The sequence below is a fragment of the Calonectris borealis genome, chromosome 1 (genome assembly GCF_964195595.1).
Source record: "Calonectris borealis chromosome 1, bCalBor7.hap1.2, whole genome shotgun sequence".
Taxonomy (NCBI): domain Eukaryota; kingdom Metazoa; phylum Chordata; class Aves; order Procellariiformes; family Procellariidae; genus Calonectris; species Calonectris borealis.
In genome coordinates, this window is record NC_134312.1 from 94968340 (window position 1) to 94994748 (window position 26409).

At 40.0% G+C, this 26409-nt stretch overlaps 1 protein-coding gene across 4 annotated transcripts; it reads left to right on the forward strand.

Moving 5' to 3' along the window:
- Positions 1-1718: 1718 nt before the first annotated feature.
- On the forward strand, positions 1719-25895 carry TFG (trafficking from ER to golgi regulator). Of its 4 annotated transcripts, none has more exons than XM_075168023.1 (9): positions 1719-1905; positions 4754-4858; positions 6964-7172; positions 13128-13211; positions 14122-14268; positions 15779-15946; positions 18061-18201; positions 22517-22606; positions 25098-25895. In XM_075168023.1, exons 3-9 carry the CDS (start codon positions 6989-6991, stop codon positions 25466-25468), a joined length of 1185 nt encoding a protein of 394 aa, XP_075024124.1. In that variant the 5' UTR covers positions 1719-1905; positions 4754-4858; positions 6964-6988; the 3' UTR covers positions 25469-25895. The 4 variants fall into 4 exon arrangements, with proteins under 4 accessions (XP_075024124.1, XP_075024133.1, XP_075024151.1 ...); XM_075168032.1 differs by having other exon boundaries at positions 25101-25895; XM_075168050.1 differs by lacking the exon at positions 22517-22606 and having other exon boundaries at positions 1804-1905.
- Positions 25896-26409: the final 514 nt, after the last annotated feature.

The window sequence follows — 26409 nt, forward strand, 5'->3', positions numbered from 1 at the left end:
AATAAAATGCTGTTAAAGCCAATACTGAGCACGTCCCACCTAACATAGAACATTTTCAGCATAAAATCCCCAGCAAATCATACATTTTATGGCTTTTTTTTTCAACAGGGAATCCTAGGTTCATAAATGGAACAAAGCAAAATGATCTTTTTCAGGTTATATGCTTAATTGTTACAGGAACAATAGTTCAGCTCTAATCTACACGTGGAATATATTGATCTTAATAATGTAGTGAACTTTGGTATTCTTTGTGATATGTGGGCTTTAAGGATCACGAAGTTTCTTTTTGTTAACACTTTGGAAACACTGCTTTGATAAAGAAATGGATTGGAGAAGGATTGAATCATCAGTACAAAGGTATGAAATGCGAGAGGCAGAGTTTGTGTGTGTAATTGATGGAAAATCTTATTTTCCAGATCTCTTTCCTATATTTTTAAAAGCGAAGAGAGGATTTTCTTTTTTTTGGCATTGAAAATGCCAAAATTATTTCTAAATATTTTCTAATACTTATCAAATAAGCCTCCTGAACCACTCCTCTCCTCCTCCTCCTAAAAATATTTAGAATTAAAAAGCCGTATCATATTAAGCTTTTTTCACCTCCCTTTCCATGTCAGTGGAACTGAACACCTGCTGATTGCTAGCTGGACTTGTTATCACACTCCTCTAGGCAGAGGCAAAGCTTTAAGCAAAGACAAAAAAATCCTATGACTTTTTTCTTGTCGCAGCAGAAATTGCCATTTGGGAGCCTTGCTTTTCAAGACACTAAAGAAAAAGGTGTCTTTTCAGAGGCATCTCTAACTCCAGGAAATAACTAACTACAGTTGTGCTTTGGCAGCGTTGCATAGGTACTTCTGTCACGTGTACTAGCACGTGTAGCTTCACTTATAAACGAAGAAAGGCAGCAGAAATCTCAAATATCCTAGAGTAACAGAAGGTCCGGTTCCAGCAGCTCCGTGAGAGGCACCCTTAGCAGTCCATTCTCGCATCTTTAACAGAGAACACTCAGGAAATCAGCTTCAGATTCATGTTTTTCACTCTTAGGTGGACAAGGCTAAGAGCGACTGCCTGGAAGGATAGCCTTATCACGGAAATGACTATTCGAGGCTCTCCGCGTGACGGTGGCGTCGTCTGACAAGTCGCGTGGCATTTTATGCCTGATTTTTCATCCCAGCACCGCCAGCACCCGAGGGTCAAAGCTTGCATTTCGAAACAAACCCCTTGTTACGATGCCCTATCTGAACCACCGTTTACTGTTGTTTCGGCCGCGTCTCCCGTGTTTCGGCTGCAGCTGGACGTGCCACCCCCGCCTCCCCCCGAGGGCCGGGAGCAGGGGCATTACTTTTACCTCAGGGATACGCATTAACCAGATGACGGGCTTTTGTGCCCTGGGACAAGAGTCTGAAAGGTTTTGCCCCAAAGTCTGGCTATTTGGTCAATACCGGCTAAAACCCACTCCTATCGGGGTGCCAGAAAGGAGCGAGGTGACAAGCACGGGGCGGGGGGCGGCGGGTGCCCGAGCCGCTGCTGGGGCCGGGCCGGGCGGCCACGGCGCCAACGGGGCGCCACGCCCGCCCCTGACACCCACCAACGGCCGCGCCTCGCGCTGCCACGCCCCCGCCAGCGCGCGGGCGAGTCCGGGCGTGCGGCGGCGCGCGCGCTCCCGCCCGCTTGACGCGTCGACGCGGGGAGGGAGGTGGGGCCCTCGGCCGAGCATGCGCGCTGCGGCGCTGCCCTGGCTGGCCGCTGGAGCGCGCATGCGGGCGGCTCGCGCAGGCCCGGCAGTTGCAGCCGTCGCTCCAGCCCCTTCTCTCCCCTGCCACGTACGGGTGGCGGTGGCGGCAGCGGCCGTGCCCGGGCTCGGACGGGGCGGGGGGCCTCCACCGGCGGGACCGCGGAGAAGCCAGAGTAAGAGAGCGGGGCTGCTCGCCTCCCCCTCCCCGCGCTGTTCCCGGGGGGAGCCGTTGCCGCGTGTGTGAAGGCGGCGGGAGGGGTGGTTGCGGGCTGGGGGTGAGCCCTCCCCGCCCCCCTCCCCCGGTTCCAGGGGCGACGCGGCCCCTGGCGGAGAGGCTGGGAGACCCCTTGCGTGCCCCCGACCGCGCCTGAGGGAGGCTGAAACCGCCCCCCGGCCTCTTCGGCCTGGGGAATCGGGGTGAGGGCTAGCAGAGGCTTCTCCTCCCTCCCTCCGCAAAGGGGGTGTTCCCTTGCTCACCAAGCCTCTTTCCCCTTGGGAGCCAGAGGAACTGCAGACTCCTCATTTCCCGGCAGGGAATGGCTATGATTTCTGCTGCCCATTGGGTCGGGCCTGCCCTTATCGGACCTGGAGAAGAACGAAAAGAGCTCTTCTCCTTTCTGCTCCCTTCCTCATCCCCCAGCTATCTTGGGAAAACTCTCATGGCTCCGTCGAGTGGCGTTTGGGAAGCAGTGCTGCTTGGCCCTGTTTCTGTGTGCTTCACCCTGTTGTTACTTGTCCCTGTTTTGACAGAGGAAAAAGTGAAGCAGGAATGCCTGTTCTTCCCTTGCTTAGGCAAGGCTGTTTTTCTCTGCTGCAATGCAAAAAGGGTAGTGAAATCCAACATGGTTATGACATCATGGCTTTAGAAGGGACCCTGAAGTGACTGACTTAGATTGGACAGTCACCATCCACATGCACCATTTAGATTGGTGCGTGGTGTGAATAGAAAGTGAGCCCAGAGGGGAGGAAAAAATCTGTGCCTCCAAAATGCATGTGGTACACCAGGAAGGTTAGAAAGATGTCAATGTGATTCTTATGAAAAATAGTCTTTCTTAAACAGGAAGACATTAATGATTTTTTGTTTGGTTGTTTTTTTCCCCACAAGAAAGTACACACTGCGATTGGTTCTGTTAAAAAGCTCATTAGTGTGCATTCTGGGTGTCTTCTCTGAAAACTCGCTCAAGGGAGTCATCCATTCAGCTATGTCACAGTGACAGAAGAAAAGCTTGAATGCTGTGTAATTCAATAATTAGAACATTTCACATAGTTTTCTGTAAGAGTTGCAAGCAGTTGCAGTGTTTAGGATCTGTCTCTTAAACCTCTCTGGACACCTTCAAGCAGAATGGAGAACAGTTGGACAAAAAAAGGTGCATTTAAATGCTTTCCTGTTACCTTTTCGTAATCATTGATAGACACAGAGCAGATTTCTGTGAGTAACGTTGGTAAATAAGACATTATAGTTCTGTAAGTCATTACAGTAGCTGGTTTCCTTGCACAAAGATACAAATGATGCATTCAATCTGTTGAAAGGCCACAGAAGCTCAGGTGTTTCCACCAAAATGTGTATCTTTAGGAATTACAGATGAGGTTTAATTCTTACTGTTGTCAGTTTCTAGGTAGCTTACATTGTAATGCTAAAGAAGCAAAACCAGTGCCCAGCTCTAATGTTTAAACAACATGAGATGGTAGCTAAATGAACTCTCTAAGTTAAACCACTCTTAGATGCATTATCTGTATCCTGTATTTGTCCGTTGCAGTAAATTTTACCTGGAGCTGTAGCAAGATTGGGGTGAAAGGGGCATCATCTTCATGCATTACTCATTTCATAAAATGTGAGTGAGGAATCAGACAAGTAAACTTTTCCTGTTCACCTGCTTAGTATGTCGCAACAGTCTTACCCTCTCCCTGTCAGGAGCGAGTACCGCCCTTTTTAAAGGTGAACATTTCATATCCAGGATGAGGGGAGCAGCTGCCAGTCTATGAGAACCAGAGAGGGGCTTTGTCCGTTCTCTGGGGTTTGCTTGCTTTCTGTTTCCGTCCTGAATGTCTCGTGCTTGTCCGTTCCAGTTTACTTCCAGTTGAGTTGAAAGAGGAGAGCTGGGAAGCCCAGTTTCATGTTGATGAGGAGAACCTGCTTCTTCTCTCTGGTTAGCAGTGAATCATCTAAAAATCAGATCATGGATGTTTGAGATTAACCACGTGTGTGAGAAAGAGACAAGAGTGCCGAGTAGGGTACGTCTGTTGGGTGGCAGGGAGGAGCCCAGTTCTCCGTTGGACTGGTCTGTATACTAAATCATTATCTTGTAGCTCTGGGCACTAAGCACTTGTGTAATAAACAGGTGGACTGCATAAACTTCACGCAGCTCATCACATAGGCTCTCCAGCAGAAAAAGCACAATCTTAAGCTGAATTGAGGGCAGATAATATTTTTAAGGAGTTGTATATTTCTGACTGCATTTCCTTCTTGCCCAGTTTGGTGACTCCTTCTGTGGGAAAGTGGTATTACTACTCCTTTCCTCTTGGTAGTCTGTCCTAATGCTGTGCAGTCTGTCCTTGAAGACACATTACTTAATGCCACAGAGACTTTAGCCTTAAGCTAGGAAATGGTCTTCTAGGTTTTTGTACTGCTAAATCAATCAAAGTTTATTTTCTTTAACTTAACCTGGGGTTTTAAGATGGAGGCCATACAAATGAGTGTTTTGAGACCATTGGGGAAGATCACTGTCCTGGAAAGGAACACATTACTGTTAGGAATTTCTACATGCAGTTACAAAATTCAGAAAAAATAAACTTCTATTATGAAATTAAAACTCTTGTTCAAGATCTGTTTTAGTTGAACTTCAAACTCTACAATACTCAAAAGTGTAAATCTGATTGTTACTTTATCGATAAAACAGTGACTTTTTTTTTAGTTGGGTATATTCGTTAAGATGTTCTCAAGTGAAAGACTGATGTGAAGTATATAATTCTAAGGAAGTGTGACTGTAAGTAAATATTTCTTGGGTTTTTTTTCTGATGCAGCTTCCTGTTTTCTGGCACTGATAGTGCATGGCGGCTTATCCTAACTCTGTCCTGAAGTGAGGTGGGAAATCTGTCCAATAATCCAGCATCAGTAAGACAGACAAGGTAATGATAAATGTATGTTTTTGGAAAGGAGGTGAAAGAAAACCTGTGGATGGATGCTGTTTTAATTTTTTAATGCTTTAAATTAAAAAAAAAACAAAACCAACAAACAACTTCTGCAAAACCCTATGCTTTTACAACCAACTTGAAGTGTTAATTAGACTGAGCTGATGTGCCTGCAGTCAAGACTCCTAAGTTGCAAAACATGAATAATGCATTAGCAAGCATTAATGATATTATAAACTTCACTGTTTCATCATAATGTCTCAGCAGCAACCTGGCTGTGTTAATTGCAGGTCCCTTTTCTCTGCAATTAGACTGTATCCACCTACCTCCTGTATGTCTGATTAGGACAATGAGTTTTGTTCAATAGTTGCTTGTCTCTTTTTTTGGATGTCATTGGGCTAAACAAAGGGATTTGCATGAAATGTTTGCTTTATATTAAGTTAATTACCAAGAAAACCCAGCAATTGGATTGCAATCTGGAGATAGCATCATACTACATCTTTTTAATGCAAAACATTGCCATTGAAACAGTAGAGTTAAATATATATAGGTGCATCAAGGTATGATGTATGAAAGGCTTTAGCTGAGTGTCTTGTTTCTCTAGTAGGAGAGAAGTAATTTTCACTACAGTACTTTAAAAATAGACTGACCAAAGCAAAATTCAGTTTTCTCATAAAGCACTGTGTTATAACATCCTTAAAGGTAAGGGAGAAATACCTGCATATCTCTACCAAGAATTCTTTTTGTGCAAGAGAATGAACAGCATGCTTGGCTGCGCGTGGCTTTGGAAATGTCGATTTTGATGTGTAGGGCTGCCTACTTTTAACATCTCCGGTATTTGTACTTCAGATGTTAAGATAACTGCTTCTTTAGTTGCTCCTCATTCCAAATCTATTGTTTTGGCCCTGTCCAAAACAGTGAAGAAAGAAGGGGACATTTGACTAGCTATCTAGATCTTTTTTTTTTTTTTCATTCCTCTGCTTAGTAACTTCTCTGTAGTTTCTGTTTTTCTTTTAAACGTAAGGCCTTTGTGTTTTTTAACAAGAGAGATGCCATACAAAGTGATAGTTTTTAAATTGTCTTATATAAAGTGTTAAAGTTGTGACTCTGAAGTATATGCTGTGTGCTGTTTGGACACAAGATGGCTTTTTTTGCACTTCCTTTTAAGTTGATGCGGTTATCCACCTCTTCTAAAGCACTGAGAGTAACTGACCATGTTCTGACCATGTACACTGCATAACAAATTTGTGGCTCTGAGCCTAATGAGTAGCTAATATGTGATCTATTGTGCGGCTTTTAAGAATCTGAAATCTTGGTTAAAACATCTCAGTCAAAATTTCAAAAAAGGAAAAATTTTGTGTCTTCCTTTGAGGAACCCTCAATGTGTTCTGATCATGCATATAATAAAACTAATGTTTAGCTCTTCATTTATTTGTTCATGAAATAATGCATGATTCAACTTGATCCCCTTAGTAAAGCCACCTTACCACCTATAATCTTTGAAATAAGATATTTTGTTCTGGCAGTCTTTTCTTAAATGAAAAAAAAAAAAAAAGCCCTTTGCTGGTTATCATAATTATGGGGGATGTAAAAATTATCTAATAAAGTGATAATATAACCGATATAATGTTGTAAGGCTGACAGCTTTTGCTGCAATTTCACTTTCCCTGAGAGAGATGTATACATGTATCTCAAAAGCGAATCCTAGGGAATACTAGTTCCTTTATAGCTTTTTTCCATGACAGTTTACAGCTGATATCTTACAAAAAAACCCACCCAGGTTTGAAATTTCTAAATGTCACACATGTCTAAAAGCTGCCTGACTTTTAAAAAAATCTTTACTTTTAAATTATGAGCACTGTGATAACTGTTAATTTGAAGTGCTGGATCTTACGGAGTTGTTTGTGGCCCATGAGCTCAGTTTATATATTTATTGTTTGAGAAATTAGTGCATCATAGAATGTGTCCAAGAGAGGTTCTCTGGAGAGCTTCCCAACAGTAATGCTTTCCAAAGATGGAAAGCTTCAGAACTGTCATCAAATACATTTAAATAATCAACAGTTTAGTTCTATAAAATGTTTTTGATGTTTTGTTGTTAACAGCTCTGCCAGTGATAAGGAATCCACCATGAATGGGCAGCTGGACTTAAGTGGGAAGCTGATCATCAAAGCTCAGCTTGGGGAAGATATTAGGAGAATTCCTATTCATAATGAAGATATCACCTATGATGAATTGGTGCTAATGATGCAAAGAGTTTTTAGAGGAAAACTTCTGAGCAATGATGAAGTCACAATAAAATATAAAGACGAAGGTAAGGGTTAATTACTACTGTTGACGTTTAATTACTACTGTTGCTCTGATATGATTTATCTATGGACTCTGAGTTTATCTAGAAACTCTGAAATTCACCTCTTCAAAATTGTCCAAATTCATTGGCAAATGCAAGTGATTTCTTGTGAAAGCCTTTGAATTGGACAATAGAAACTGTATCTTTTGTGGTTATGCTGCCTTAACATAGTATTTCCTCCAGTTTTTCTGAAATACCAGCTACCCAAAAATTCATTTTTTGCTGTTGCAGGAAGCTGATGCTATTGCAGGTTTCTCTTCTGTCCACTCATTTAACCATCTCTTTGTGTTTTCAGTGATAAAGTGGGTTTGAAGGTGAGGAGTGAATAAACATGTATGACTTAACGCAAGCTCTTATAAGACTTTGAAATCTTGATTTATGTAGTAGTAATTCTTGTTTATGTTTTCCTCCATCAGTAAAGCTAAGAAGAAACTATGAATTTAACCTGAAATATTTATTAAAAGAAATCTTTCCCCTGTGTGACGGTTTGAATATGTTGGACATTGGTTGTTTCAAAGAAAATCTCGATCATTAGTGCTAAACAAATGCAACTTGAAGAAAGAAGGGCTTCCACAGAATGAAAGGGGCCTTGTCTGAGATGCGTAGAAAGAGAGTTGTGGTTCGGAGGGTTTTTCCTCTTTGAATGTCAGTGTGGGGCATGGATAAGTTACTTAATTTGGGATAGAGGGGCGGTATTCATAAAATGAAACTCAGAATGAAGTAATAAAATCCAAAGTCTCTTAGTAGATCAAAGACTGTGTGATAATTATGCTGGTGGACAGTAAAAGAGCTACATTACTGAAGCACTCAGGTTCATTTTTCTTAATAGCACTAGGAAACTTTAGCACTGTCTGTGGTACCTAAAATGTCAAATAACTTTTGTTCATACATCTAGGCAATAAAATTTCACTTTGAATGACCCTGAGACAGTTTTTTCAGGTTCATGAAGCTTTTGAGAGACACTGCTCATCAAAATTGATATGCAATGAAGGGCTAATATTTTGCATCTTAATCTCTAGTGGGAGAGAGCTCAGTGGATTTGTGGTGGTTTTGTTTTTCCTTTTATCACATAATCGATTTCTTTTTACTTTCTGGAATGAGAAAGGTGAAAGGAAATTGATGGATGCTTTTTCATTAGGTTAAAGCTTCTAGTCCCCTTTTTTGCTTTCTTACCTGTTCTTTAAGTATAGTTCTCTGTTTGTGTATGCTTTTATCTCTGTCTTTTTTTGAAGAAGATAATGGTGTATGATGAAGACTGTAATTATGTTTTTATTCTTTGGTTGTCTTTCACAGCCTAGAGACCTCCTACTTTTAATTTTAGCTTTCTTTGTCTCAGAATGTACTACTTCTCCACTGTGATGTGAAATTTCAGTATATGTTATCCTAGCTGATCATCACTACTAAGAACGTTTAAATGTTGTTAATATTAGAGAAAGTTGCAAGTGATTAAGGAAAAAGTTAACAGAAGGAGGCTTCAGTTTGATTGTCATGTGAGGACTGTGGTATTCTTGATTTTGTTTCAACTAAGCTAAGAGTCATCTTTAAATCTATTTCAGTCATTAGAAGCATTGGAATACATACATCCTGGCTATTTCTGTTTTGTTATTTATCCCTCCAGACCTGGAGGAATGCTTGTCCTCATCTGTTATGAGGAGATATCTTAAGTTGGTCTAAGCATTTCCACTACTTCTACAACCTCGATCTGAGTCTTCTCAGAATTCATGTGCACACTCTCTGAGCATTCAGAAGAATGCTTCATCTACCCCTCCTGACTTTGTTTCTTGTTGCTGTAACACGTGAAGCTAGTGATCTTCAGGCCTCGATATGGGATTTTGTGCTTAAAATTTCTGCAAAATACTGTGGCTTTGTATCTTCCTCAAACTGTCATAATCCTTGAATCTAACACATTACGTTTTTTTAAAGCTTGTATGCTTAATTGGAGAGGCTAGGAAACTTTAAATCCCAATCCTTCTGTCTCTGGATTTGTGGACTAAGCAATAGTCAGAAGCATATTCCTAAATTATATTTAGGTTATGTGATGTTTTTATTAATCACCAGGTAAAAGAAGTTTCTGTTTCATTACTGCCTTGTGGTGTTAGGTTTTATATTCAAGCTGGGCATCTTTCAAACTTCTGAACTAAGGTGATTTCACACCTCTACTAGGTGTGAAATCATTTTCATGTCCTGCTTAAGATTCTTGAATATGTAGTAAAACCCAATGTCTAGGGCGGGGGGGGGGAAGCTAAAGCCCCTATGGAGCCAATAATGGAAGCTTTTTTTTTTTTGAAGTTAGGCTTGAATGTGAAACTAGAGTTCCTAATGTGAGATTGGCCTTTTCGTTCTTTTTCTTCATTACCTTGCAGTAGAAGTTGATGCCTTTGTGTCAGAGCCAATGATGAGTTATTAACTCATACTGCATGTAATCAAGGTGGTGTGCTATCAGTAATGTCTCTACCTTTGGTAAATTTACCAAAGTGAAGGAAAACTATATTTTTGGTGGTGTTTTTTGGGGATTTTTTTCTTCAAAATGGAATAGGAAAAAAAAAAGATAAATATAAGGGTAGCTAAAGCTAGTAGATGAGGAAGCATAGCTGGCAGGGCTAAAGATGATGAGGCAGATTTCTAATGTCTTAAACATTTCTAATTTCTTATGTCTTAAAAATTGGAATGCATCATGGTGAAGCAGAATTAATACTAAAATACTTTCCATTGGTAAGTTAAGGGAATCACTAGCTTATACTGAAGATAAAAATTATAATTGGCATAGCAGGGAATATTTAGGGTACATAGGAAATTGTAGAAAGTGAAAGCTATGTCCCTTGTAAAAATGAGAAAGGTAAGTTCTTGAAATAACAAGATTAGTAGAGAAAATAAAGGAAAGTCTGTTTTACTTTTCAGTAGAAAATAAACAACATTGTATATTCCTACCTATATCATGATAACAGGAATTAAGCTTCATTGACATTCCTTAAAATGAAAAGTTTGTTTGATAAATCTAATATACTTAAATTGTCAGACTTTTGCATGGCTTGACATATACATATGCCTTACAAATCCTAGCACATGCTCTACTAGGGTAGTAGCTTGATGGCTGTCAATAGGAATCATAGAACTGACTTCATGCATCTAACAAGATTCTGTACTTGGTGCTTTTCAGGCTTTTTTTCTGCTAGCAATTTAAAATAGAAACTTTAGTCATTATTCTTAATACCTTCAACATAAATGTTAAAATAGGTGAGGGAGAATAAGATGGAATGATCTGGATTCTTTTGGGTGACGTTAATCCATGTAAACCGTGTGTATTAATACACGTTTTCATTTGGCTATGCAGGATAACTATTTAGAACGTGCACCTTTGTTCAGGCAGCGAATCTGAGTATTGACTGGTATGACAGAAAAGCATCATAAGATGGTCTGCCAATGTTGTGCACTGGCAAGAGAAGTAATTATCACTTTTTGTGTTATCAGGAGAATATGGAATAGAAGGGCTTTGTGGTAAGACACCAGTAGATATCAGCATTTAGGAAAGGATACTGAAAAGCTGGAGGAAGTGTTTGAGTTGGAGGGAAACCCCCCCGCCCTCACTTTACTGCCAAAGCGAAAGGACTGCTTAACTTCCATAAAGTTACTTGTTTGGGGTCTAATTGTGTAAGTCTTGTTATGGACCATAATGGCAATCAGGGACACTATTACCCTTCCCTTCCCCTCCCTTTCCTGGCACTGGTGAGGCCCCACCGGGAAGTCCGTGCTCAGTTTTTCCCCCTGCACCCCAGGCTAAAAAGACTTGGAGAAACTGGAGAGGGTCCAGCAGGATGCTGTGAGGATGGTGAGGGGCCTAGTGCAGGTGGCCTGCAGGGAGCATTTGAGGGAGCTGGGCTCGTTCGGTGTGGTGCAGAGGAGGCTGAGGGCAGAGCTGATAGCAGCCTCCAGCTGACTGAGTGGGAGTTGCAAAGACCATTGAATCTAAACTTTTCGGTAGCACCAGATGGCAGCAGTCATAAACTGCAGCAGTTTGAGAGGTTGAGCATGAGTTTTGGCTAGGAGGGTAGTGTGTCACTGGAGCAGGGTGCCCAGTGGGGTTTTGGAGCCTCCGTTCTTGGAGACTTTCCAGTCTCTACTCAGTGAAGCCATGACTGATACTGCTGTCAACCAATGTTTTTTGGGATTGTGAAAGTGCAAACAGGACATAGGATACAAAAAAATCTTTGGAGACAACAATATTTCTTTCAGGAAAACTTGAAAACTATTTTATATGTCATCAGTTTGTTAGTATTTGTAAGATTTCTTGTTTATTTTGTTAGAAAGCAACTTCTTTGAAGACTAACAGGCATTGCTAGGTATTATTAATGGTCCTATACTGAGAAAACCTTCCATTGCAGAGGTGTTAGTTGTAGTCAGGTATGACAAAATTAGAATATGTAGTTCTTCAAATTCTGAGCTTTTTTTAACTTGCCATCGTGTGTTTTATGACTATTTGTAAAGCATTCATTTATTTGAAAATTTTAACTGTAACTTTTATACAGTAGGAACTTTGTCACCAATGTGTAAGGAGTAGCTCAGAATTTTTAGGCAGTAACCTGTAATTAAAAACATGTTTCTCTGTCTGTCCACAGAGTGTCCTTGTAACTGTTTTAGGGAGGAACTTTGGTAGTCTGGAGTTGGCTTTGTTCCAAGCTGTGTGTCATTTGTCTAACTCTGTTGCTTTTGAAGGTGAAGCTTCACTAGATAGTGTCTCATCTCAGTTCCCAGTCATCAAGCTGTTCTGGAAGGAATTTGTCCTGCTATCCCTTCTCTTATCCTCTGCCTGTACACACATTTTCCTGATAACACATTCCCCCTCTTTCCTTTCCACTGCCTAATATATGTTCATTTAATCTATTAATAATCTGTTGAATATGTTAAAACAGCAGAAAATCCGTCCTGCCAAAAAGAATAGTCTTGTTTTATCTGTGATCTTGTTGGATAAGCGAATATGTTAATGTGGATTGTCTTGACTCAGGTTAAAAATAGTGAGAAACCAGACTTAATGGGAACTTGGTATCTTTTTTGGGTATTAATAGGTTTAAAGGTGTTCAGTGCTTTATGCATAACCCTTTGTGTCTTAAAAATAAAGGATCCCGTACAGTTCTAATATAGTTTCTGTGGCTGATGGCAATATGCAAATTCATTAGGGTGCATTGGGATGGGAGTTCCTCTGAAATCTGACACACAAAAATAAATAGCGAAGAGTTGAGACTTCATTTCAAATTCCTGGTTTGAGAGAAAAGTTTTCTTCTGACTACTTTGACATCTTCAGGTCTTCATTCCTATTTGTGTGTTAAGACTGATAGATATTGTTACTATCCACTTTTACACAGGAACTTTATTATCACTCCCTTATTGAAAATCAGTCTTGCACCTCAGTGTTCTGAGTATAACCTGAGAAAGTTCTAGTCACTTGAAATTTTCCCTTGTTAGTGTGCATGTTTATTTTTTTAAAAATTGAATTGGGATTGGCTTGTGCCATCTGTCTTGATTCTCCTGTCTGTTCACAAACAGCACAGTTTTGGAGCCACTTGGAATAGGTAGATAACTTTAACTGGCAGCATCTTTCTTTCTGGTGTTGGACTTTGTGAACTCTTAGCTCTAATGTTTCATCCTGTATGTAAACATAAAAGAATGATGAGCTATATGGAACTTTCAAAAGGCTAATATCAGAAGGCTCCCTTTTGGAGCCAGTCATGCTTCTGTCTTACCTTCTGTGCATAATTTCCCTGCACACTGACTCTTGCACTAAAATAATAAACTTTTTTCCTAGTAACTTCAGAATCAAATAGGGAAAGTTTATTTTTGAGTAATGAAGTAACACTTCTGCCCTAGCGTGAAGTTCAGTAGTTAATAGGCTTTGCTTTTAATGTAACTTTTTCATGTTCTTTTCAGATGGAGATCTTATAACAATTTTTGATAGCTCAGATCTTTCCTTTGCAATTCAATGCAGTAGGATACTTAAGCTGACATTGTTTGGTAAGTATAGAAGATCGTTTGTCATCTTTTTTTTTTAATAATGTTTATTAAAATTCAGGCAGTGGGCTTCACTGGAAGGTACTAAAAACTTTTAATTTGTCACCTCAGAAGAATGAAATCAGTAAAATATAATTAATACATGAAATCTATTTTCTCTCTTGATGTTTCATGTGACATCTGAACTTACGGAAACTGAAACTATTTCTTTTTGTAAGATTGCTTAAAGTATTTGGCATACATATATATGTGGTCAATGTTTTTTTCTTAATGTTATTTTCCGTATTATCTTCCACTGTCTAGCATTTGTGGGGTTTTCTTCACAGGTGTGTGAGAAATTTAAGTTCATGTTTATCTTGCAGCGTTACTAGTACACTGCTAAAAACTAACATTAATTGCTTAAAGTTGAATAGATTTTAACATTTATCCTTTGGCTTTTGTATAAAATTGTTCTTTATTTTCAAGCTACAATTAGTAAATTAGCACATAGTTCCAAGGAATAGCAAGCAGCCTTTAACTTGGACACTGACCTTATTCATGAATTGCTGCAGTGTTGTGTATGCTGCATTAGTTCTAAAGGCACTTTCTAAAGGGACAGCTTTCCATATCCAAGTATGATATTTGTATTGCTCAGGGTATATTCATGGAAATGAGTAAACAATGCAGAAACTTACTGCAGACTTTACTCTGCAGTTCTGGTACTGTGGATTATGCTGAACTGAGATTATATTAAAGGAACAGTAAGCTCTAGAATGAGTTAGGTCTGTGTTGACTAAACTTTGTTACTTTAAACTCCACAGAGGATGATGATGCTACAAGCAAGTAAAAGTTGGAAATTTTTTTTTTTTGCAATTTTAAACTGGATGTTAAAATGTTACTACAGTCTTAAATTTATCTAATTGCTGTTTTGCAGTGAATGGACAACCAAGACCCCTAGAATCTAATCAGGTGAAATACCTGCGTCGAGAGCTCATAGAACTTCGCAATAAAGTCAATCGTTTACTGGACTGTTTAGAACCACCAGCTGAACCAGGGCTTTCCACTAATCTGCCTGAAAGTGGTAGGCAACCTGGCAAAGAATTGTTTGGTTTGACTTGCATTGTGTGCTGTTTAACAAAGTGAAAAGTGGAGGCTTGAATACTGGTTGTGATCATTCTTAATTGTTGCTCGGTGGTTCAGAACTTAATTTTTAATGCTTCAGTTATTTCAGAGGCAGAAATTTTATTCAAATTATCTGGAGTAAAGCACTAAGTTAACTTAGGAATAAAACTTCAAAGTCTAAGTTTTTGTTGCAATGTATGAAAACGCATGAAAACGCTGTAACTAACACTTGTGAGTCATGACAACATTTTGAGAGGGCTTTGAGCTGAATTAATAGTTCGTTGTTGCTGAAGAGTTCTTGCTCCCAGCTGAGCACTCCCACTGCTTACTTTGGGCTAGCTCTGGTGCTTATCTTGCCATGTTGCTAAGCAAGTTTGATTCACTGAAACAGTAAAAAAGCGAATTCAGCAAAAATTATATCCACTTTTTTTGCCAGGTTAGGAAATTGTATCCACACATTTTGAGCTCAGACCAGCATCAGAGCTGTCTCAGGGTAAGCAGCACAAGGGTGCAGATAGGGGTGGGAAAGGATTATTGGGGGAGGGCAAAACGGGGAAGGAAGTCTTATTCTCCCAGTTTTGAGGCATTGATCTCCTAGCTTAGAGCTGTTGTACTGTAAAACCTATACTTCTGTGAGCTTAACTACAGATTTTGGGTAAGCAGAAAATAACGACACAAAGTCATGGAGTACAGTATTCTGAGTAAAGAGGAGAACTGAGAACTCCAGTCTTTCTTTTAAGAAACACTGCTTTTGTATTTTACGCTTCGAAGTTTTATTGGTTTTGTTGTTTAAAAAATCCCTGCCCCTGTTCCTACAATATAAGCAATTACTAATTTCAGTGGAATACCATGGATTATGGTTATAAACCATTTGGAAGAAAGTTAGGGTGATGATTTTAGAGTGTAAACAAAACTAGCCAGCCTAAACCCTATCTGCACTTTGTTTTTAAATGAAAATGTAGCACTCTACTAAGTAAGGCGTTTCTGAGTGATTCAGTGTTACTTGTATAATTGCAAAGAGATGAACTTCGCCTGTCAGCTTAGGAAGAATTTGGGGAGAAAGGGATAGAATGAAACAAAAACTCCAGTTGATAAAACACTGTAATAAACTGGAACCTATCCTGTAAGTTTTCTTGATTTTGAATTCTCTGTAGGCAAGTCATACTAGAAAAATTTTTTGAAGCAGGAGCCTTGTACCTTTGAATTTAAGGCAAAGTGATACGTGATACTGATACTGCATGGTGTCAGTGTATCTTTAAGTAACTGTGCAATGAAACCTAAGCTTTGTGATTCATCACAGTTTCAGATACATCACTGATTCATCACTGTTATCCTAACAAGTATTTCAACAGTTAAAACATTTAAAAAAACCCCACAGCTATGCAATTTTAAAGTTGCTGTAGTACAATATCTATGTATGATGGTGTTTCCCTTCTCAAGAATTAATAACTGGACATTTTGTTCTGTAGATGCTGTAGATGGTAGGGAAGAAAAGCCTGCTACTGCTGACTCTAATGTTAAGCCATCTACTCAAGTCATAGCAGCAAGCATGTCTGCATTTGATCCACTAAAGAACCAGGATGAAATCAGCAAGAATGTCATGTCAGCGTTTGGCTTGACAGATGATCAGGTGTCAGGTAAGAATACGTCTTATGAAAAGGAAAGCAAAACCTGTTCGTAATCGATGACTTAAATCTTGATTTGCAACAAAGCATTTGTATTTTGGATGTATTAAGCTGTGTTCTGTATTCACTGTTTCTTTTCAGAATTCTAAAACTTGATATATTAAGGTGGTGTAACTGTGTTTGCTAACTTTTGTATACAAAATGTTGAAATGTTGCTGTTGGTTTTAGCATGGTGTTTTAGCTTGGAATAGAAAATGGCTTAAATTTTTTTATTTGAATTACTTAAAGCTATTGTGTAGAGTAACTTAACTTATATCTGTCAGTGATAGAAAAACAGTATTCACTGCTTTGCCTTAGGGTTTGATCTTGCAGTTCAGCTTATGCTCTTGGCTTGTGCTTCTGTTGTTTGGGTCAGTCAGAATGTTTTGTATGACCCCGCCTTTTCTCTGTTTCATTTCAAAAGTAAATAGTGTCAACTTTTTTACTGTTAACAGAAAGGAATAATCTACTTGTCTAAATTATGTTTATTCTTGAAGAGCTGCACGACTGTTGGCCCCACCTAGTAGTAGAATGCTCAACATATGAAAACTGATCATACTAAACTGAATGCAGTCAACTCGGGACAGGATAACTGAAGTTATAAAAGCAACGTAGAATGTAGTAGGGAGTGTGGTGCACAATATAGAGAAGTGATTTAGCACAGCATCTGTGTGGATCTGGCAAGGTTTAATGTAGTATTGAAACCTGAAAATAAAACTGCTGTTAGCTAACAGGATTTGCTGTGTACCCTCAACTTTAGAGCAAGTAAACTTTATATGGTGTGTGAAGTAAGGAACGATACAGATGGGCAAACTAATAGCAACTGGAGCTTGTTTCTACAGCACGGCTGCCTTGGCAAAAGTGTGGAGCGATAGGCATAGATCTGCATCATGTGATTGCGACTGTGCAGGATCCAAAGTTGTACCTGCAGACAGTGTGGTTGTCTTCAGATTGGGGTACTGCTCCGTGGATCAGGCCTATTGAGTGATCTTTTCCTCCGTGGCACGTTTTGGGTATTGTTACAACATCGTGATTTCATAAACCAGATAAAGGTTTGATGGTACTTGAAAACTTACAATGGGCTACCTCTGAACAATGAAGTGATAGAGTAGAATATGAAGTACAACTAGCAGAAAATTGGACCTAATTTTTCAGGGAGTGATTTTGTCGCTTGGTACAAAGCCTCTGTGTCAGTTAATGCTTTGATCATAGCATGAGTGATACTTCAATATTTATGTGTCTCCATAATTCTTCTGATAGTGAACTGACTTGGCCATGCTTTGAATGTACAAAGAACTTCACAGAGGACCATTTAAGTGGGATATAAGAAATCCAGATTAAAGCTCCCTTATTTCTATCAAAATATTTTGCATTAAATTGTATTATATTATACCCGTTCACATGCATATTTCAGAACTTCTCACTAATGTAGAGAAAATCCAAGTTCTCTGATTCCATGTTTTCTTTGGGTGCTAGCTGGAATATTTTCAGAATTATCAAAGCAGACAATTGCTTTTAGACTGAAGTCTGCCATGTCCTGTCCGGGAGTGTGAATTTAATACATTCCTTGGAGGTTTTCTGTTCACATGGTGTATGACTGTGGGTAAAACACTTTGTTGCCTGGGCCCATGTGGGCTACAGTAAAACACCAGTGCATTTGAACAGTTTCACGCAGCCTTGCACCTTTGCTCCAGATGAGAAAGGATAGGTACGTAGGTGCGTATTCTGTCCACACGTAGCAAGTCTTCAATGTACGTGTGCAAGGTTAACGCTTGAAGCTGTGGCAAAACCATGTTGTCACACATGGTTTTATCCCACAAATGGATCAGGTTCCTCGGAATGATGAAATTTGAGTGACTTAGAGACAGGTGGAAAATTCCCCCAAACATATTTTCAAAGGAGAGTTTAGATGTGCAAATATATTTAGTTTTAGCTTGGGTGTGACACTCTCAGATGTAAATCTATGGAAAACTGGAAAAAACGTTAAAAACTTTGCAAGGGAATGGTCTTGTATTAGATATTTTTTTTTTTTTTAATTCAAACTCTCTGTTCATTTCATGTACTGTATTTTGTTCTTGCTCTGCTAGGACCACCCAGTGCCCCTGCAGAAGAGCGATCAGGGACACCGGACAGCATTGCTTCCTCCTCTTCTGCAGCCCATCCCCCTGGTGTTCAGGCACAGCAGCCACCATACCCCGGAACACAGCCACAGACTGGTCAGGTGGAAGGTAAGCAGCAGGTTTTTCTTCTATTTAAGACATGAATGATGATGTCTGAATCTAAGTGATCAGTAGCTATGACTTCCAATTAGCAGACTCGAAGTTGATACTAAAGTACAGGTTCATCTGTGCCACTAGGCAGAAAAACTTTTTTCCTCACGTGCTGTTCAATACAGAAACAGCAGGTGGAGCAGTAGCTTTATTTAAAAGGGTAGGTGATGTAATGTGAGGAGGACTTTCACAGTGCTGGTTTCTACTTGCATCCGTGCTCACTTTACTGTAAGGCAGATTTATGTACGCTGCACTTTAAAGCTCTCTGAAGATCTTAGTTCGTATCATACCCTGCGTGTTGTGTCAAGCAGTATTAGTAGTTGCTTTCACTCAGCTAACACTTCGTTGGCTTGTCTGCTATGAATTACAAATGTTGTTTACTCATCCTTTCTATCTAACAAAGCAGAGCCATTATTGCATTGCTTCTTCACTATGTACGGCTCTGTGCTAGTCAGGTTAAACCTTATAACTATCTCACATGCTTTGCAGTTTTCCTATGTAACCCTTGAGACCCTCAGCTGGTTCTCCTTTAAAGCTTAAGGTCTTAAGTCTTGTATTCAGATCCTTTGTACTATACCCTTTTACATGTTATTTGACTTCTAAAAATAAACCTATTCAGAGGTTTGCTACATTTGGGCATCATTTTTCTATTGGTATTTTCTAAGAGCACTGAGCCTTTGGACCTGCATAGTTCTGGATGAAACTGTCTGTGGAATGACTTGCTTTGGTATTTCTGCCTCTGTACGAAGTACAATATAAAGTTGTTTCTGTGTTAGTGTAGAAACAAGTTACAACCCTCTGCTGCTTTCTGTACTGACATAATGCTGAGGTAAATGTGAGGGGCATTATTGAGGGTGATGACAGTATCTACAGTCACTTGGAATATCTTGCCTGAAGGGCATCAGTAACATTTTGATTGAGCAGAGTATTTAAGCAACTTGTAGTTAGGCATAATATTTAAGCAGGCATGAATGCTGTTGGTTGCAGTGGAGCTTATAAAACACTTGTTTTGCTGCTTTCAGCTGTTTTTTTTTTTCTTACTTCTGTAAGAATTAGTTAAGTGATATAAATGAGACAGCAAGAGACATCTTTGTAGCTTAAAGATATAACAACTGTTTGACATTTGATGTATGTGGAAGTTACTTTTGGAAAAAAGTGCTTCAGGTTCTTCTGTCAGCGGCTAGAAAACTTAATATTCAAAAAATATACTCTCAGCTACTGAACTTGTATTTTATGAATTTAGCCTTTTTACTTTACTTTTACTTTAATACAATAAGGTATGAGGCTAGAACTGAAACAAAAAAGTGAAACTCTTAAAAGCACTAGCAGCAGTAGGTTGGAATCCTGAATGGCTGCTTACACCAGGGAAGGGAAAAAGTACTTGTTTCAGCAGAAACTTAGGAGAGAAGTTGTCTAGGCTCGTGTATCAGAGTGGATGTAATGATTTTTCTAAACTTGGGTCAAGGAAAGTATAGTGGTTTTTTTTTTTTTAAACACTGAACTGTGCTATGCCTTTGCCCAAGTCCCTTTTTTTCCATGTAAAGTACAACAGCACTAATTATGAAGGTTTTGGTCTGTAGTTTATGCAGTTTTTATTATTGCCACTGAAATATGTTAAGTATTGATTATATTTTCTTCACTTTATGGATAAAATAGGATGGTTCAGTTCATGGGAAGAGATCAGAAGTCACTATTGCATTTTGTTCATCAGAAAATACTAGTGGGAGCACTTATGCTGTGCATTGTATGCCTATGGTAAATAGCAGTCTCTTACCAAAGCTGGGTAATACCAGCTTGTGATTATCAACCTCTGAGTTTTTTTCATAAACTAAGTTGCTTTTATCCAAAGTGTTCAAAGACTTTCCTTTGAAACATGGAGTAGCTTTCCGTACTTCACTGTTTGATAGCACTCAGTCCAGTGGTAATCTGGGGACCTGTGCTGCCGCGCCCCGCTCTAGTGCAGCTGAGATGACAACTAGTGCAGGGCCATGGCCCAGCCAGAACTCTGGATACGTTTTCATGGTTAGGTTTTCAACAGGATTGGCTCACACCAGTGGCACTGCTGGTGCAGTTCTTGTTAGAAACTGGTTTTAAAACTAGTTTTAAAAAAAATCGTTCACTTCTTAAAAAAACCAAAACATCCCAAGCTGTGCTTCCCCACCACCTTCCCAGTATTTTGAGGATATAAGTAAAATGGTGATGCCAATTACATGTCAATCATTCTGCTATATCAGGGATTATTTTTTAATGGTATTCTTTGCCAATAAATGATGTTATGATGATTATAATTGGTTATTAGTTGTTGTTATTTGTGAATACCAAGTCACCTCACCTCTATGTGCTGATACTAATGAATGGCTTGCCTCCCTTGGTAGTTTTAAACATTCACTAGTTTGAATTAAATCAATACAACAAAGATGTTTCAGTATAGTGCTGTCTCCTGTGGCACACCTGCGCTTTTGTACCGCTAAGTCCAGTCACTGAACACACACAAGAACCAGTTATGTACAGATGTGGACACTTTTTTAGTCTTTGCTGAAATAGATGTAAAAGTTCATTCACCTAAGCGCTTCATGATCTTCTAGGGAAAAGAATGTTGTGTGAATAAACCTATTTGGTCTTTTTTGTGAATCAAGCTAAAATGGCTGTTTCGGTGCACAGCAACAATGCTGGCAGATCCTTGACTGCAATAAGCACTGCTAAGAACAAAACCAGACACTGATGTTGTAGCTCATCTTGTTTCCAGTGTAAAAATCCAGTGAGAGGGAAAACTCTGTGTGTTTAAGGAGCCATAGGATCCCTGACTGCATTCATGGCTGTAAATTAAGAATTTTTTCTTGAATGGCACTGGAACACCTCTCTGCTCCTCACTAATGCTTCAATCCTGGTGAGGACAGCAAGCCGCCTCAGAAAGCTTTGGAAAAACTCCATGCTCTTTCTTTCAGGTCCCTTTACCTGGGGTCTCCAGCAGGTGCCAGTGTGGTCGCTCTGTTAGCCTGTAGGTGATTATCCCAAGACAGGCAGCCTCCTGGTTGTTCTCCCAGAACTTCCCTATAACAACTGGGTTTAAGAAACAGAAAACAGGCATTCTGAATTTCTAATTCTTAATTATCAAGCTAACAGGCTTAAATTCTCTTCAAGCCTTGTGTTTAGCACTCTCTTCATCCCACAATAATTGCACACCAAATAATATTTTGCATGCCTTAGTGTTTATGTAAAATACCGCTGCTTTCAGCTGCAAGTAATGCAGAGAAAAGATGAAATAAGGAGTTGCAGTGTGCACAGGTGTCTGGGAGGACTTGGAGCCGAGACGAGTTGCTTTTGTCTTGGTGCACTTCAGAAGATACAGCTTACACAGAATATTTATACAGTCTGCTGATCTTTGCAGAATGAATAATAGTACAGTAACACTTTGTAACAGTGAAGTTTCCATCTCTGCTCTGGTTCAGCTAAGCTTTAGTTTTGGCAGATAATGGTTTTTGTTCTTTGTGCCTGTTACTAAATTGAAAAACAGCAGAAGCATAAAACCTAAACAGGGCCCATAGGTTAAGTCTAAGCAAATATTCTGCCTCTTCTTGCCAAGAAATTGGAAACAGTGAATTTAAGAAAAATTAGCACTGAATTGGAATACCTAAGCTTAAGAATGTATGGTTATATTTTTGCTTTAGGGTGTATACCCTTGGGTCTCTTAAGAAAACTTGGCTTACAGCAAGTCAGATACGAAGAGATGGATGACTTATCTGGAAAATGTGGTCAGAATAAATAATGTACCACTCTGCTTACAGTACTTTGATGCAGAAATGGTCTTAAAAACCTAATATAAACAGACAGTCTGAGGACATAGTTAGCTTTTGAGGTACTTTAATTTACAGTGTAAGTTGTGGAGCAGTTATCAAGACGTTTAAAGATTCCTGCTCTGTTACCCATCAGAGTAGCACTAATTGAGGTGTATGGCTTCTGGCATCCTCTGAAAATGTGAAATAGTAAGCCTCACGTACCAAATTAGAACTACTTATTCTGTTGGAGCTAGATAAACATAATTTAATCTTCAGAACGGCATGGTTCAGAAACTAAAATCTGTAGATTGATTTCAGTCGGTAATTGGGTGGAACACATATTCAAACTTCACTATGTTCACATTTTTTTAAAAAAGTTTTAACATGTTGTGAGGGGGTTTGTTTCTGTGATTTTGAACTGTTAGGATGTTGTTCAGCGTCTGTCTATAAAACAGCTAGGGTACTGGGCTTCAACCAAATATGTTTTTAATCCATAGGTCAGATGTATCAACAGTACCAACAGCCTGGTTACCCTGCTCAGCAGCCGCAGGCTCAGCCTCAGCAACAGTACGGTATGCAGTACCCAGGTAAGCGGCTCTATCAAACGGCAGTTCAGCTGTAGAACCTCTCCTTCAGTGCCCGAACCTGTGGGGCAGGTCAGGGTGCTGAGCAGCCTGAGTGCCTGTGGTTCTGATGGGAACTGGCACAATTCAAAAATGACCAGTAAGAGAACACTGTAGCTGTTTATATTTTTAATACGTAGTTGGAGTTCTGGTATCTCAGTCCTACTTGATTGTGACCAAAAGCAGACTTCATTATTAACCAGCAGAATGCGTTGTTAGAGAAGTAGGCAAAATGAATCACCTGAAGTATGAGCAGTCTTCAGGATTAACGTCTGCAGTCTTGGGATTCTAGCAAGTAAGTGACTAAAACATCCCAATTCCTTAATTGTCAGAGGTATATAAAGATGGCCCCTATTTCTTGCATCTGGAATGATCTCCATGTACAAAATCTAGTGGTGTGAACAGTGATTATAGTTGTCATTTGGTAAATCCTTAGCTGTTATAAATACTGTAATTTCAGAGACACTTTCAAGTGATAGGTTTTTTTAGTTATTGATTTTGCTGATACCTCACGTAAAGGTGCCAGTAGACTTTCAGCAGAAGAACATTTTAGTGCACTAGGGGTTTATGTGCAGTCAAATACGAAAAGCTGGCCTTTGCCTATACCCAAAATAAACTTGACTTCAGAACTTTCAGTTATTTACTTTAGAAGCAGCTGGCATCTAATAATGCGTATTATATGCTAGTAATCATAATCCAGCTAAAGTACAGGGATGAACCTGTAACAGCAGGTTCCATAATAAATTGCAAGTTGCTTAATACTTTCAGAAAATGATACAAAGCATTTATCATTCCTTGTTTTAAACAATCTTCCTTAAACTAAACAAAAGACTCCCATACCATTAAGTGACTCAGAATAGAGTCTGTATGGCCTTTTTTTTTGTGTGCAATATATACAGTGGAGTGCATCAATTTTGATGTAGATGAGAACACTTGCAGAGCTTACGAAGAAATTCCGTGTTTATCTTGGATAAGAACCCTAGAAAACTTGGAACTGAAGGTTTGTGCCTCAGCCCTTTTTCCTGTGCACTGTGCGACAGCTGGTTGATTTGGGTCTCTAAATGGTATCTTGTTCTCTGCAGATTTCTCACCCCCACATTTGTAATTAGAAGACAGTGACAGACTTTCTGAAGTCTAATTTCAGAAGAAGTAACAAGCCTGTTGGAAGTAGAAGGGTCTATCTGACTTTCCTTAGGCTTAAAAACTGAGGGGGGGGGAAAAAGGAGTTTCCATCTGCTTTCTAGTCATATCCTACTATCATCTAATCCATTATTGTACGGGAGAAGTTCCTGTGAAAGCTGTAGCGCAATGCGAGTTGTTCTGCATTTCTAATCGACATCATCTTCAAGTAAGAATGAAACACCACCAGAACTGATCTGGGGCTCCTCTGTTTCTCATAACTTATTTCACGATTAACTTAATCTTTCAGAAATAGTCTTTTTTTGAGAACCTAGGGACAGCAGCCGTTGAAGGTCTTGAATCATAGGATTTTTTTGTTTGTTTTGCTGTTGTTCCCATGAGTATTGTCTCCTTTCAAACCCATGTCCCCCAAGAGCAGGATCCATTCCCACTCTTGTAGATCTACTAGGCAACAATGTGGCTATTTACTCATGGTAGTAAAAATGGACCCTTCAGAGGTTTGTCTCATGAGTAAATTTTGATCCCAGTGTCAAGGTGAGTTTACTCCAGTGCATTCTTCAATCCTTACTCTTTCTGTTCAGGGCTGTGCACTTGTAATAATTTGTGTGTCTGGTGTTTAATGCTGACAGGATTCCAGTCACTGGAGAGGTTTCATTGCAAGTAGCTGCAGGTGTGTTTCATGACGGATAAAAGTAGCTATTTCTTCATAAAAGGACTTTGTGTAATGTTAAAGTTTTCCGTAAGAGAAATTCCTCTTATACAGAAAAATCAAGTTTGGGACATGTTTAAATGGAAGTTTTGTACTAAAGCATTCTGTCCTGCACAACTTTTTCATGTTTAACTCTAACGAACTGAAAACACCTTCGATTTAACCAAAGGTATGACTTGTATTAAACCCTGACAATATTCTCACGACGGTTTAGTTTTGAGTTCTTATTTGGGGAAGAGGTTGCATTTGGCCTCGTTTGCCAGTGAAGACTTTTTATTTTTCATGTGACATGATGGTAGAATACTATTTGTCATTTTTTTTTTAATTTCTTGTCAGTCACGGGAGAACTGTTTTACACCAACTATTTTCAGTGTTGCTGTGCTGCCACGGTAGTGCACCAAAAACCGGGCAGTGTGGTTATGTGAAAGGCAGGAGAACTTGCGGTTCATTCTCGGTTTGCCTTTTCTGTGCTTACCGCCCTGTTTTGTGTTTGCCACGGTAAAAAAAAAAAAAAAAAAAAAAAAAAGAAAAAAAAAACCAAAAAGGGGTATTTCTGCAGGCGCCGACGGTTGTTTGCTCTCTCTCACCCCACCTTGCTCTTTCCAGCAGGCTACAGCCAGCAGCAAACCCCCTCGCAGACAGCCCAGCAGTTCCCGGCCTACAGCCAGCCGGCGGCCCCGGCCCCGGCCGCCGCCTTCCCGGGGCAGGCGCAGCAGCTGCCGGCGCAGCAGCCGCCGCAGTACGCGGGGGGCAGCTACCCGCCGCAGCCCTACACCACGCAGGCCTCCCCGCCCGCCCCCTACAGCGGCCCCCCCGGCTCCCAGGCGGCGCCCGGCGCCTACCAGCCGCGGCCCGGCTTCACCCCCCCGCCCGGCAGCACCATCACCCCCCCGCCCAGCGGGCCCAACCCCTATGCCCGCAGCCGGCCGCCCTTCGGGCCCCAGGGCTACACCCAGCCAGGACCTGGCTACCGGTAAGGAGGTGCCGCCCGGCACGGGCGACTGGTGCGGCGCGTAGGATTCCACCCCAACAGACTCCAGGATTTTTAATTGAGATTCCAAAACTGTAATGAGGCAGAACTATAGCTGTTAATTAAATTCTGCTGGGGGGAGGGGAACGACCAAACGAATCTTTCCTGCTTTAAATCGTATACGCTTCCTAGTTTAATTTGGGGCTGGGCTGTTTTTGGGAAACACTACTTAAGTGTCTGTGAAGTGATTGACATTCTAGCTTGCCTTGTTCGAAGGGTATGAAGATGCTAGTTGGAAGTTTAGCCCACTTATCAGGCTTGTTTTTACTAATACCATGGTGTACTAAATTAGATTCATTCTGGAGGTAAAACTAGATATGATGTATTATAAATTGTAATGCTCACACGGAAAACTAATAAAAACCCTGAATCTATTAGACGCCTGATCTTGATTTTAGAATTTGGGTAATCCTGAACAAGAAAACTGTCAAGTACGCGTGCTGGGTGTACAGATGCTGAGGTAAAGATCAGCGGTGCTCAGGTTTGTGGGTGCGTAAATGGAGAAATGTTGTGAATACAGATTGCTTTCGCAGAGGTTATGCAGCAGTAGATGGTTTTGCACTGTCTGCTGTTATTAATTGCCAAGTGACCCTTTTACCAAATGAATAAGAACCAATACATAAAATCTTGGAGCCCCTTACCAATTTCACTTTAACAAGGGCAGGGGGAGAATGGGTTTATTACTTGAAAATTTAAGCCAAATACGTATTTTTAAAAAAGAACTCTTAAAAAGGAACAACTTTCCACAGGTCCTTTGCCACCCAGAAAAACTTGGGAGTGCAATTCTAGTGACTCGATTTTGAGCCAAGAAAAAGCAGATCAAGAGCTGTAACAGATTCAATAGACCATATAACAGCAGAGGGCAAAACATTCTCCCAGTTAATATTT

What these genes read in the sequence shown, in the direction of transcription:
- TFG (XM_075168023.1), top strand. Translation starts at nt 6,989, where the DNA reads ATGAATGGGCAGCTGGACTTAAGTGGGAAGCTGATCATCAAAGCTCAG. An exon ending in GACAGATGATCAGGTGTCAG is followed by an intron (nt 15,947 to 18,060) that starts GTAAGAATACGT and finishes TTGCTCTGCTAG; the next exon opens with GACCACCCAGTGCCCCTGCA. An exon ending in GTACGGTATGCAGTACCCAG is followed by an intron (nt 22,607 to 25,097) that starts GTAAGCGGCTCT and finishes TGCTCTTTCCAG; the next exon opens with CAGGCTACAGCCAGCAGCAA.